At 52.8% G+C, this 13,267-nt stretch overlaps 1 protein-coding gene across 1 annotated transcript in view; it reads right to left on the reverse strand.

The window, feature by feature from the left end:
* Positions 1-1,700: 1,700 nt before the first annotated feature.
* Positions 1,701-13,267, reverse strand: part of GFRA2 (GDNF family receptor alpha 2) — a 28,786-nt gene continuing 17,219 nt past the window's right edge. Inside the window, exons 5-9 of the mRNA XM_069877508.1 lie at positions 5,048-5,157; positions 4,825-4,965; positions 4,567-4,742; positions 3,666-3,719; positions 1,701-2,831 (exon numbers count right to left, since the gene is read on the reverse strand). Of these exons, the coding sequence (XP_069733609.1) occupies positions 2,703-2,831; positions 3,666-3,719; positions 4,567-4,742; positions 4,825-4,965; positions 5,048-5,157 (610 nt within the window). The 3' untranslated portion in view covers positions 1,701-2,702. The remainder of the gene's footprint in view (positions 2,832-3,665; positions 3,720-4,566; positions 4,743-4,824; positions 4,966-5,047; positions 5,158-13,267) is intronic.

Below are 13,267 nucleotides of genomic sequence, written 5' to 3' on the forward strand. Positions count from 1 at the left end.
CGCCTTCCAGGAAGGGCTTTGTGTTTGGAGAGAAAGACTTAGCAAGGCTTTGGGAGGATAACTCGCCAGGATTTTGCATCTTGGATTCAGCAGCCCCAGCCCCGGGATCAGCGCTTCCACGGTGAAGAGCTTAGCTTTCAGCAGCTCGAGGTACGAGGCACCTGGATGAAGGCAACACGCTTATCAGGCACGGCTAATGCCTTCATCCCCAACATCTGCATATTCAGCAGCTCCAGCACAAGCTCTACACTCAGGGCAGGTACAGCTGCCATCTGGGATGCTCCCAGCACAGCAGCTCCAGGTGCTGCTCTGCTTCTTGCCCCACCAGCATGGCCACGGGGGCTTAGGAAGCGTAAGGCACATCCAAACCACCCACGAGAGCCAGGAGCAACGCTAAGCTCAGGCTCTTTGCTTTCTGATGATGCCTCCTTAGCTGGAAGACACGTGGAGCTCCCAGGAATGGCATGGACATCTGCAGATGGGGTGCAGGTACCTGGTGAGCAGCAGATGTGGAATCATCTACGAGATGATGTTTCACCCTGACTTTTCATAGAATTATAGAATCATCAGGTTGGAAAAGACCCACCAGGTCATTGAGTCCAACCATTTCCTAGCAAAGGAGGTCATCCTCCTTTCAGAAAAGCCTTGAGTGTACTCAGCCTTCCAGAGAAGAAATAAATCAAACCCCAACCAAGCAAAGCAACCTGCCCTGTACTTATACTGCTTTTCCTATAGAAACACAGAGTTGGTGCTCAGTAGGTCTAGATGCCTCTGTTGAAACTCAACCCACAGCTGAAGGATGGCTGGGAGCACCAGCATCAGGGCAGCCAGGATTTCAGCTCACCCCCCACACAAGGGACCCCAAACTTGGCTGGCGAGCCCCTCAAACGCTGCCCTCCACGCCTCACTGCCTATTTCGGTGCCAAACGGCTCAGCACATCTGGCTCGCTCTTTCTGAGCTGTCATTTTCCTGGCTTCTAGAGGAGCGAATATGGTAAAGAGCAGCCTGGGTTTGCAACGCGCCTCCTGCGAGAGACGTGACATGTTTATTTTCCCCGCGCCAACTTCCACATCAAACGGGTTTGCTTTTTTTTCCGCGCTGCAAAAGGGAATATAGATTCATCCCTCCCCTCATCACCAGTGCCCGGCTCCCTGCAAACAGCCCAGCCGGTCCTTCCACTCCCATCCCAGCATCCCCAGGTCCCCGAGCTGCCCCTTCCGCGAGCAGAGCACGATGGGGGAGGTCGATGTTTCTGCTCACGAGCAGCAAAGTGGAAGAAGAAACCCAAATTATCTTCGTCTGACTTGAAAAACTCGCTGCTTCGCGTGACCCAGATCTCAGCGTTTCAGCCTGGTTTTTAAGTGCTGTCAGGTTGCTCGTGGTGGAGGGGAAAGACATTAAGGAAAAGGGAAGGTATTTTCAAAAACAAAGTTATTGCACATAAAAAAAAATCCCAACCCTGCCACACGGGAACGCGTCAGCTCCTTTGAAATATTTCCTTGTTTGCTTGTCTCCTGGAGCAAAAACAGGCAGGGAATTGTTCGCAGCGCTGCAAAGCATTGACCCACATCCCTGCGTCGCTGCAGCTGAAGGAGCCACATCCCTCCCCGAGGCTCGAGATGCTCCACCGGACACAGACCCGGGCGCAGGCGGAGCTCGGTGCTGCTTTGTCCCAAGGTTGGTTGTTCTTGGTTTATTATTATTTTTTTTTTTGCTTTTATATTATAGACATTATTAAAAAAAATAAAACTTTACAATAATACATTTGAAAGTCGTTGCCATTTGAGCAATTTGTTTTAAAAATAAAGGGGAAAAAAGGAAATTAAAAAAAAGCCACACTGTCGATGCCTATGGTTATGTATATACATACATATATGTAGGTATAGGTGAATGGTATATACGTACACTACATATGTATATAGAAAAGAAAGGAAAGAGAGGAACATACAGAGGTTTCCAACAGCTGATGGGTTGGATTCCATCCCAACTGAACTCTGACTGGACAAAAATGAAGATATAAGAAAGGAAAAATCTCCCCCTCGAAGTGACGGATTGGAAACATCAGGACAACCTCACGGTGTTCGACCAGGAGTCGCTTTTCTCTTCCGTTTTAAAACTCGCCTCGACCACAGGAAAGAAAGAAAGAAAGAAAAAACAAAACCAAAAATCCCAACAACGCCAAGAGCTCGAGAGAGTCCCCTCAAAGGATGTAGAAGAGCTTCCCGACGGCGAGTCCATCCACTGGGATGCTCCGATGTGGAAACTTCATTGTCCCTGCAGCCTCCCCACAGCCCCCAGGCTGATGGGTCCTGCAAGAAACCTCGGCCCAAGCTCTGCTCGATGCATATTTTCCTTTCCTGGTGCCACTTGGAGCTCTGGATCGCCCATTGCGGGGCACGTGGAGGGGTTTCACCACGAGCTGTGGGCTCCCGCTTCAGAAAAATAACCCCAACGCGTCTTAAAAGACCAAAAGAAAAAGCAAAACATGAAAATAGGAAGAAAACCACCAAAGTTTCCCAGCGTGGTGAGGGTCCTCCTGCCACCCGGCGTTCCCTGGGCTCGGCAGCCCCGGTGTTTCCGAGCGTTTCAGTCTCCGGCACGAGGCGATGCCTTCTCTTCCCCATCGCCCCACGGGGAACCGAGGGGAGAGCAAGCGTGGTGCAAGTGTCCCTGTCCCGCCGGCCACTGCCTTCTTGCCCCTCTATAACAGCAGCAGAAGCAGGAGGACGGGCAAAGCGGGCAGGATCCGGCCTGCCCAGTGCCGCCTGCCGCCGGCCTTCTGGTCCACGAACGTCTTCTGGTCTGGCATGACATCCGTGGTCAGCTGGGTCTGCGGGGATTCACAGAACGGTTTGGGTCAGAGGGGACCTCAAAGTCCATCCAGCTCCACCCAGGGACACCTCCCACTGGATCAGGGGCTCCAAGCCCCATCCAACCTGCCCTTGAACCCCTCCAGGGATGGGGCAGCCACCCCTGCTCTGGGCACCCTGGGCCAGGGCCTCCCCACCCTCACAGCAAAACATTTCTGCCTAAGACCTCATCTCAATCTGCCCTCTCTTGAGCTCAAAACCATTCCCCCTCATTCTGTCCCTGTCCCCTTGATCAAGAGTCCTTCCCTGGCTTTCCTGGAGCCCCTTTCAGCACTGAAGCTGCTCTAAGGCCTCCCTGGAGCCTTCTCTTCTCCAGGCTGAACAACCCCAACTCTCTCAGCCTGGCCTCACAGCAGAGGTTCTCCAGCCCTCATACCATCTCCGTGGCCTCCTCTGGCCTCACTCCAACAGCTCCGTGTCCTCCCTGTGCTGAGGACTCCAGAACTGGACCCAGGACTCCAGGTGGGTCTCCCAGAGCAGAGCAGAGGGTCAAATACCCTCCCTCCCTGCTGGTCCCTCTGCTCTGGATGCAGCCCAGGACACGGTTGGTTTCTGGGCTGTGAACACGCATTGCCGGCTCACGTTGAGCTTCTCTGCCAGCACCCTAAGCCCTTCTTCTCAGTGTCCTTTTTGGGGAAAAGCATCCAACCTTGAGAAACAGCTATTTTTGCCCTCTGGCCACTGACATCAGCAACAGTGCTTGTCCAGGACATCCTTCCCAAGCTTTTTGCAGTTTGAAACTTCTCCCTGCCCCAGGACCCCCCTCCGCATACTCCCCCCTGCCCCAGACATACCTCTGAGTAGCACAGACTCTGTTCTTTGGACTTGTTTAGCTTCGATCCTTGGTCCTGGAGAGGAGAAAGGAGGAGGAAGAGTTAAAGCAGGTCTGTGCACCCTGAGCAGCTCCTGCCCAGGGTCACACCCCGAGGTTTGGGACCCCCAAACCCCCCTGGGAGCTGCAGAGTCACAGGCGATGCCTGTGGTCCTGCACACGGGGCACTGGAAACTGCGGCTCAGAGCCCGTGGCTGGTGTTGAAGCACCCAGGGCTGTCAGAAGTGCTTTTGAAAGGTAAGAAGAAAGAAAAGGGGCTCATTCCTCCTCCTCGCGTGGCTCAGGGGCTTTGCTGGGCTCCTGCCTGAAGCAGGAGGGAAGAACACAAGGCTGCAAGCACTCATGCAGATTCATCCCAGCCCCAGGTTCACTCCCTCCATGTTCCCTGATGCAAATATTCCTGCCAAGGACCCTGTCTGCACCCCTGTGACACCCACTGGCCGTGGTTCCCTGTCCCATTCCTCTCCCAGCAGCACTTTATCACCCAAGGCATGAAGCCACAAGCCCAGCACAGCGCAAGAAAAGATGTATTTGCCCAGTTTCCCATAATCACACGGAATTCAAGCTGTTTTCACCCCCAAGGAGCAGGAGAAGTTGGGCTTGGGGAAGCTATACCAACCTTGCCCTGGGCACAGAGCCGTGCCAGGCAGGGGATGATGCGAGGGAAGGGGATGGGCAGGGCACGGATCCCTCCCTTCCTCACACCAGGCAGTGCCCAGACCCTCAATTACCAGGCACAGCCAGATCCTGGTGTACCAACACCTCATCCAGCCCGAGATGCCTGCACTGAGCAGGAATTTCTGCCGCCAATCTCCTGGCTAACGGACCTACTGATGGTCCAGACCCACGCCTTCAGGTCCTACCTGGATGGAGGTGCAGGTGGTGATGACGCTTGTGTCGTACATGGTGTTGCTGTCATTGATGTCATCTGGCAAGGCAGGGTTCTTCTCCGTCTTGGGAGGCAGAGTGATGGGTGGCGAGGGGTTCTTGGGGGAGACGTTCACATCAGTGCCGTTGCCAAAGGCTTGGATGGCATTTCCTGGGGGCAGAAGATGTTTATGAGGGGCTGAGCCCCGGCGGTGATGGAGCAGGGAGAGGAGGGGGACAGGAAAGAGCCTTACGGAGACACGGGTTTTCCGTGAAGTCTTGGAGGAACTTCTCGCACTCTTCTTCCATGTTGCCGCTGCCTTTGCAGGAACACCAGGGCGAGATGGTGATGCTGGTGGTGCTGGCATCAACGTAGTTGGGCGTCATGTCAAAGCCTGTTCTCGAACGAGGAGAAGGAACCGTGACGAGGGGCTGCAGTGGGAGAGATCCTACACCATCCCGACCCCCAGCACTCACCGATGAGCCCAGCGTAGGAGCCCAGGCACGCCTGGTAGTTGTCCCCAGGGCAGCTCGTCAGGGACTGGAAGGAAGCTTGGCAGTTGGTGTGGAAATCAGCCAGCCGGGACCTGGGTGCAAAGAGCAACAGTTTAAAAAGATAAAGGTGAGAAAAGAAAGTAAATGGGATTGAGAAAAGGGGATCTAAACGAGATCAACACTAGGAAGGTGCAACTTCTCGTCTCCGCTTCATTCACCCCAGCCTGCTGGAGGGTCACAGGCGAGGGAGGGGTGTCTGCCTGTGGATGGGAACCCACTGGGGGAATGCAGGACCCTCCTTCCCTCCATCCTTTACTGCTCCCCACCTCGCAGCCCTCTTCAAGCACCACTTGACTGGCAGAGCACACCATAAACTTCACAACCTCATTTGGCCGCGCTGCTCCTGGCGTCATTACACGACTGTAAAATTTCACTGCTTGTTTTTATCTTCCCCTTGAAATGGTAAAGCTTAAGAGTGCAATTAAAATGCCTGAGGTTGGGGGTTACATTTTCCTTTCTTCTTTTGCAGTCGAGAAGGGGAAAAAACAAAAGGAAGCCTTGCAGAGTGCCCAGGGGATGAGGTACTCGTGCCTTACCTGACTTCCTCCTCCATCCCTGTTTGCCCTCAGCTCTAGGGGCCGAGCAGAGGCAGAAAGAGCTGTGCTGGGGAGAACCAGCAGGACCAGGAGGAATAAAGACAGGAGAAGAGGAGCAGAAGAGCAGATTTTCACTCCTAACCCAATTACCAGCTTGGTTACTCCTCATCTTCTCTCACTGCTCAGCGTAATGCATAGAAAAAGCCCAAGGAGCGATGGAAGGCGAGTTATTTCCAGGTGTATCTGGTTCTGCTGACACAAATCCATGCTTCCCATCCAATACTCTGAGGATTTTCCTCGGGATGAATTGAACCAGCGAGGTGGAAAGATAAAGAAATGGGAAGGACGTAGGAGAGGATGGACAGATGGACCAGGTGGACAGATGGATGGGCAGCAGTCTTCCAAAGTGACTCAGTCATTAAAGGAATAAATGCGAGGCTGAATTGTGGCCCGGGCTGGATCTCAATCACGGGGAGGAATTGCTGCAAAGCAGCCAAGTTGCTGACACTGTAGATGAGACCTTGCATTTCACAACAGAAAATCTCCTCAGCTTTTTTTTTTTTCCTGCACTTCATATAGAAAGAAGAAGGCATACATTATTTTCTTTAGCTTCCTCTTCCTTCCTTCTTAATTAAATGTCATCTTTGTCCAAGCAGTGATTGAATCATCCAGCAGTACCTGCCTAAAGCCATAGGAACGGATGGAAATAAAGGGTAGAAATCATGTTATTTTTTTAAAATAAGAATGATTTGTTTTCAGAGGGTTACGGAGGAACAAATGAAGCAGTGATGGAAGGAAGCAGGAGGGACCTGCAGTGATACCTCACATCCAGCCAGCGCTGTTCATCACACCCCATCTCGAGGGCATGAAGGGAGCTGGAGGGGAGCAGGTACCACCACATGCCAGGTCGCTGCAGCTCCATGGGCAGCGTACTGGGGGAAGGACAGAAGAGGGAATAAAGCACAGCAGCTCAGGGCTGGCCCAGAGCTCCTTGGGAGAACACAGCGGTGTCCTGGAGACTTTTGCTGCTTCCAGCCATCCGCTACTGGGGTGTTTTCCAGGTCATGGAATTTCACAGCCACTGATGCAACCACCTCCTGTGGAGCAGCCGAGCCTCTTCCAGGGATCCAGTGTCACCCCACAATGAGCTCCTTGGCCGAGCCAGGGGTTTGGTGAGAGCCATCCATGCACTTAGTACCTTCCTTTTCCTGCTTCCCACGGCTGGGCGTGAGGGTCGCACTCGGCTTCCGCGGGACGATGGGCTGACGGCAGCATGAACTGGATTCTTTTCCCACTTCCAGCAGCTGCCTGACCCACTTACAGCCTCCCAAAGGGCTGTGGAGTTCCAGGGCAAGGTCAGCCTCTTCATCTGGGTTATTCAACCACTCCTGACAAAAACAGAGGATTCCTGGGCACTGCTGCACTCCTCTGCATGTCAGACTCTAATAAATTGGGATCACAGAGATGACCTGAGGGCTGGAGCACTCAAGGACTAGCTGAAAGAGGTGGGGTTGTTCAGCCTGGAGAAGAGAAGGATCCAGGGAGACCTTAGAGCAGCTTCCAGTGCTGAAAGGGGCTGCAGGAAAGCTGGGGAGGGGCTCTGGATCAGGGAAAGGAGCTCTGTCAAGGGTCTTCTGAAGCCAAATCCAGCCTCAATTTAAGAGGTGCTACTCCTCACTTAATCATAGAAAGGTCTGGGTTGGAAGGGACCCTTGAGCCCATCCAGTTCCGATCCTTGCCAAGGGCAGGGACACTGGATCATGTTGGTGGGACGAGAGGGGAGAGCGCAGGGCGGTTGCTGCAGAGCAGAAAACCTCCAGCTCTGCTCCTTTCACGCCGTCCCCATCGCATGAAGGTATTCAGACTCCCTCCTCCCCTCCACAGGAGATAAATAAAGTTTCCGACAGCATTTCCCCTCTCCCCAAATTAAAGGCGAAAGCCCGTCAGTTCTCTTAAGGAACTGTGGCAAGTTCATCACTGAGCGCCACGCACATTTGTCACGCTGCTCCCCGGGGCCCTGCTCCTGGCTTGTAGCATCCTCTAAGGCAAATGTTATTCTTTTCATAATACATGACAAGCCAGCTGGTAATCTTTCCAGAATATCCAAGCCAGATGTCACTCTTTCCGTTGTACACAATGAGTTTGCAGTCGCTGGATCAGACTCTAACTGCCAGGAATAAACCTTACTGGAGCCGGCCCATCGCTTCTCAGATTTCTGCTTTTAAGTGCCCGGGCAAAAAAAAAAAAAAAAGAGAGGGAGCCAAGTCCATCTTAGCAGAAAAAGGAGGGATTGGTGCCAAATTGCTGGCTGGCAGCTCGAGGTAGCAGGTGGGTCTGGCTGGGCTCTGCCTGCAAACGCCAAACCTGTGCTGGCAGCTGGGTCAGGGATGGGGAAAAAGGACGATGCTGAGGAGCTGCAGAGCACAGCTTCGGCCAGGATGTTATTTTCCTGAAAGGCCTCCAGGAATAAGGAGTGAAAAAGGGATTAACAAAAATTTATTATATATATAAACTCATCTATCACACCCTAAACCCGCTCCAAGCGCTGGATTTCAAATTAAGGGGGACACGAGCGGCTTCTCTTTGATGTATAAGAAAATACACTTGATTTCAAGGGGCTCTGGATCAGGGAGAGGACAAGGGGAAGGGTTTTGAGCTGAAAGAAGGGAGATTGAGATGAGATTTTAGGAAAAAGAGACACTGGCCCAGGTTGCCCAGAGCAGGGGTGGCTGCCCCATCCCTGGAGGGGTTCAAGGCCAGGTTGGATGGGGCTTGGAGCCCCTGATCCAGTGGGAGGTGTCCCTGCCCATGGCAGGGGTGGGACTGGATGGGTTTGGAGGTCTCTTCCAACCCAACCCATCTCATGATTCTGGGGTGAAAAGACCAGGACTACATTAAGGTGAAGCAGCCTCAGGGATCCAGAGGTTTTAACCCCTCTCCTTCTCCCTGCCCAACTCCACTCATTCCCAGGGACCTGGGTCCCTGCTGTGCACACATTATACCCCTGGTTTCTCCATTTCCCGCTGAGGGGACTTTGTGCATCACGGTAGGGTCCATCCCTCCATCATCTCCTTCCTGCTCCCTCATCTCCCAGCCTTGTTATCATGCAGGAATTCAGAAGCAGCTTGCCAGCACCAGCAAGACGCCCTCGCTCTGACATTAAAAGTCACCTACACAGCAGAGGATTTTTGATTGGTGGTTTGTTGATTTTTTTTTTCTTCCCCATTTTGCTTGTCGGTGCGTTGCAATTTTTGAAGCAGCAGAGGCCCCAGAACAGATGCAAAGCGCCTAATTGGGTGCTAATTGTTCCCCGTCACCGCGTGCCTATGAGAAGTCCAAGCCAGTCGCTAATAACTCGCCACCCATCAAAGCAAACGGTATCGGGCTCTTGAATATTTCATGCTGAAAATGTCCGAGATGCAGGGATTACTCAAGACATGTTTTCACAGGCAATTTAAAGGGACCAAGGAAAAATGGCCTTAATAGACACGAGCATTGAGATGCAGCTGGGAAACGTGCCTCTCCCTCCCCTGCAGAGCCGCGGATGTTCAAGAAGCTGCGCCAACACGCAAAAAAACTCAGCAAGACATGAAAAACCCGCGGGCCCGCTGGGCATCCTCCTCCCGACACTGGCGCTGCCTGCTCATCCTGCTGGAGATGAATGCTTTGGAAAGCAGATGCTGAGATTAAAACAAAATTAGCCTCAAACACCAAGAACACTGGCCAGGTAAATCAAAGAGCCCTGGGGATAAGGATCAGCCACAGAAATGAGGGAAGACAGAGCAAAACTCCACTTTCCTGGATGTTCCTCTACCAATGCTAGGAAATAGTTCACAGTGAGGGGCGGAAAGATCAATGGGAATGTTTATTTCATCCAGGAAAAGCTACCTGCCACCTCTGGAGACCAGAGTCACCTGCTCTGGTGTGAGCCAGAGGGTTTTATCCCTACTTTTAGTGACAATCCTTTCTCCATGGTAGCACAGCATCCCTGCAGGATGAGCAGCCCCCAGTGCAGGGAGATGGGGGCAGCAGGGAGGAGGCAAAAAGAGAGAAACAAAGGAGGAAGCCCCAAATCAGAGCAGCAAGAGGGAAAAATCAGGAGCACAAACACACACCCCAGACCCACAGCTAGTTAGGAGACGTTAATTAAGATGTCCAATTCTCCCTATGTATTTTTAGGACGCCGCATTTTGATTCACCACAGATAAGAGCAGTTGAAAGCCTTTTTTTTCTTTTTTATCCTCTTGCCTGTGCTCAAACCCTATCATTACCCGGTAAGAGAAGGGAAGAATTAAACGCACGCATCATTTGATTTTAATTGAAGGACTGTTCTATTTCATTGAACTGCTAACTAAGCCGAACAGGAGATTGTGTTTACATAAGCAAACCCTGAGTCAGTATAGACTTGCTGTCACATTAAGTCAATACTTATGAAGGCTCCCTGTTTAATTATTCAGTGCGAATTGACTTATTATTGTGTTAAGAGCGTGGTTAGCCTTGAGCAAAGTGGCCACAGAGTCGAGAGAAATCCCTTCCAGCTGCCTTTACACATGGGTGCCCATGGGGTCCCAGGGTGATGGACCCTGGGGGCTGCCCCACTGGTCCCCCTCTTTCTGGCCGTTCCATACTGGGAAGTCAAAGCCACCAACCTTTCATAGAATCATGGACTGTTTTGGGTTGGAAGGGACCTCCAAGTCCATCCAGTTCCACCTCCCACTGGATCAGGGGCTCCAAGCCCCATCCAACCTGGCCTTAAACCCCTCCAGGGATGGAGCAGCCACCGCTTCTCAGGGCCTCCCCATCCTCATTGTGAACAATTCCATCCTAATGCCCCATCCAAATCTTCTCCCTTCCAATTTAAAGCCATTCCCCCTCATCCTATCACTCCATGTCCCTGTAAAAAGTCCCTCCCCAGCTTTCCTGGAGCCCCTTTCAGCACTGGAAGCTGCTCTAAGCTCTCCCTGGAGCCTCCTCTTCTCCAGGCTGAACAACCCCAACTCTCTCAGCCTGGCCTCATACAGGAGGTTCTCCAGCTCTCAGACCATCTCCGTGGCCTCCTCTGGACTCTCTCCAACAGCTCCCTGTCCTTCCTGTGCTGAGCACTCCAGGACTGGATGCAGAGAGGCAGAATCTCCTCCCTCACTGGTCCCACTGCTTTAGATGCAGCCCAGGACGCGCTTGGTTTCTGAGCTACGAGTGCACATTGCTGTTTCACGTTGAGCTTCTCATCCCCCAGCACCCCCAGCCCTTCTCAAGGCTGCTCTCAATCCATTCTCTGCCCAGCCTGTAATTATGCTGCAACTGCAACTTTAGCTAATTAAAAGCTGGACTGGGAGGCTTCCCCCAGCAGGTTATGCACAACCCTGGTGCAGCCACCCACCCTGAGGACCATCAGCCGTGCCCTGTCCCCCTCCAGACATCAGCATTACTCCTCTCTGCCAGCTCCTAGAGCCTCTGGTAGATACAGGAGCATCCTTCCCTCCTCCTTCTTCCCAGACAGCGATGTGGACAGCTGAGCTGCACTTCTGAGCCGCTCTCATTACACGGCGTAATGAGAAAGTTGAGCTGCTGCTCCGCTGTTTGTCAAGGAAACATCCATTATAGATGGCATGTTGTCTGCACTAAACAAAGAGCATGAAGACGAGGACGTGGGTTTAAGTAAGAAGCGTTTTGTTCCCACGTTTGGTGTTTAATCAATACCAAGCCAGCCTGGACGCGTTCCTTCCCTCGCACACACCCTGAGCCAAGCTGCCCTCATGGGTCTTCGGGTGATGAAGCGAGGCTTCCCCTCCCTGGGGCGGTGCTTCTGACTTAGCATCCCAACTCCAGCTGAAAAGAGATGGTTTCTGCTGGGCAAAACCCCATCTCCTTGGTGCACAGACACAAGGGTCCTGCAAGGAGCCGGGTAGGATTTGTCCTCTTGCACTCCCAGCCATAAAAAAGGGGAGAAAACTCAGGCAGAGGAAACATCGCCCTGGGTTTGGATGCTGAGGAGCTACAGCCAGTGGAGGCTGGGAAATTCTTCAGCACCAGCATCACTGAAGCATATAAGACCAGATTATTTGTGTTCCCGACTTGCTGATGCAAGATGAAAAATACAGCAAACTGCAGCTGCTGAAATCAGCTCTTTTCTCCCCTTTCCTTCCCTTTCCCCTTCGCTGAGGTTAGTGTTTTGCAAAAGGTTTTTATATTCTGGGAGCTAAAACCTGTCCGTTGCAATCAGACACAAAGCTCGGGGAGTTTGTCAGGCTCCTCCGTCGCGCCGGGAAAAGCATGAAAAGCTTCACAGATTGCAGCGATCTGAGCCTGATTGCTCCTGTGCTCACAGCCAGGAGCTGGGCAAGAGGCTTTGGGGCTGGGGCACCTCACCAGAGATTTTTAGCAGCATCACAGACCGTTTGAATCGCTTTGTCTGAGGCAAAGCCCAGGATTTCAGCCCAGATCCTGCACCCCACGCCTGGGAAGGGAAGGACACGGGTAGAGCGCTCGCCCTTGCTGGGATCTGAGCCCAAGCAGGGATGCGAGCTCAGAGGATGCCTTCTGACCCCTTCATGCCCTCAAACTCTGTGCGGTGCAGGACGGAGGAGCTGCACAGCACCCTCCAGGTGATCCAGAGACCACTCCGCGCCAGAATGCTGCCTGCTGGCTAAAACACCTGAGTCCAAACCATTCGGAAAACATCACCTTCCATCAGCAGTGACTGAAGAACTGGGGGCTTTTATCTCCCCAGCTCACAACCGATGATGGGACAGGGGCTGGTGTTCAACAACCACTTCACCACCAGCTCCACACAGCTTGAAATAGGTGGCAGAAAGCCATATAAACCTCCAGAACGAGCATTTCCCATACTGGGTATAAGTCAATAAATTAATTATTCTCCTCCCACAGCTCCTCTTTTTCTTTTGGAAACATGAATTCAGGGTGGGTTTTGTCCTGCAGGAGCAGCAGCCCCTACAAGGCGCAGCCCCCTGCACCCAGCTCAGCACCGACACCACTGAGATGCTGCAGAAATCTCCCAGCAAAGTCCTATCCCGGCACCGAGGGCTTCACTGTTCATTAGGCGTTCAGCCAGGAGGCTTAATTACACTCGCAGCCCGCACGGGAGCATTATCTCATCTCCTGTCATCGCTCGGTTTCAGAGCAGCTTGCTGATCTGCTTCTGGGTTTAATGCCCTTGCCAGTCCCACGTGTAGATAAGGAGGATGAGCAGCAATCCGCGATGCCGGCCCGATAAGCTCAGGCATCAATGGGAAATCCCACAGCAGCCCCCAGCCTCGCTTTGCCCAAAAGGGGCTCCGGAGGGTGGGACACAGAGGGGTTTCATGCTCAATTTGCTCCTGGGTGGAAGCTGGTGGGTGCAGAGGCCGTGGGAAAGAGGACAACACCTGCACGCTCTGTTTATACCCCTTCCCAGCACCTAGGGATGATCTTGGCAGAGGCTCCCCGCCAAAGCTTTGTTGTTTATAAACACAGGGGACCTTGGGGAGGCAGGAGAGAGAGAGAGGAGAGCCCTCCTCAGCAATAGGCAACCCTGCAGACCAGCAAAACAAGCCAGGAGACGCTCAGCAAAGGGGATTCCAACCAATCAAACCCACCATGCCCACAC

This window comes from Phaenicophaeus curvirostris, chromosome 27, assembly GCF_032191515.1.
Source record: "Phaenicophaeus curvirostris isolate KB17595 chromosome 27, BPBGC_Pcur_1.0, whole genome shotgun sequence".
NCBI lineage: Eukaryota > Metazoa > Chordata > Aves > Cuculiformes > Cuculidae > Phaenicophaeus > Phaenicophaeus curvirostris.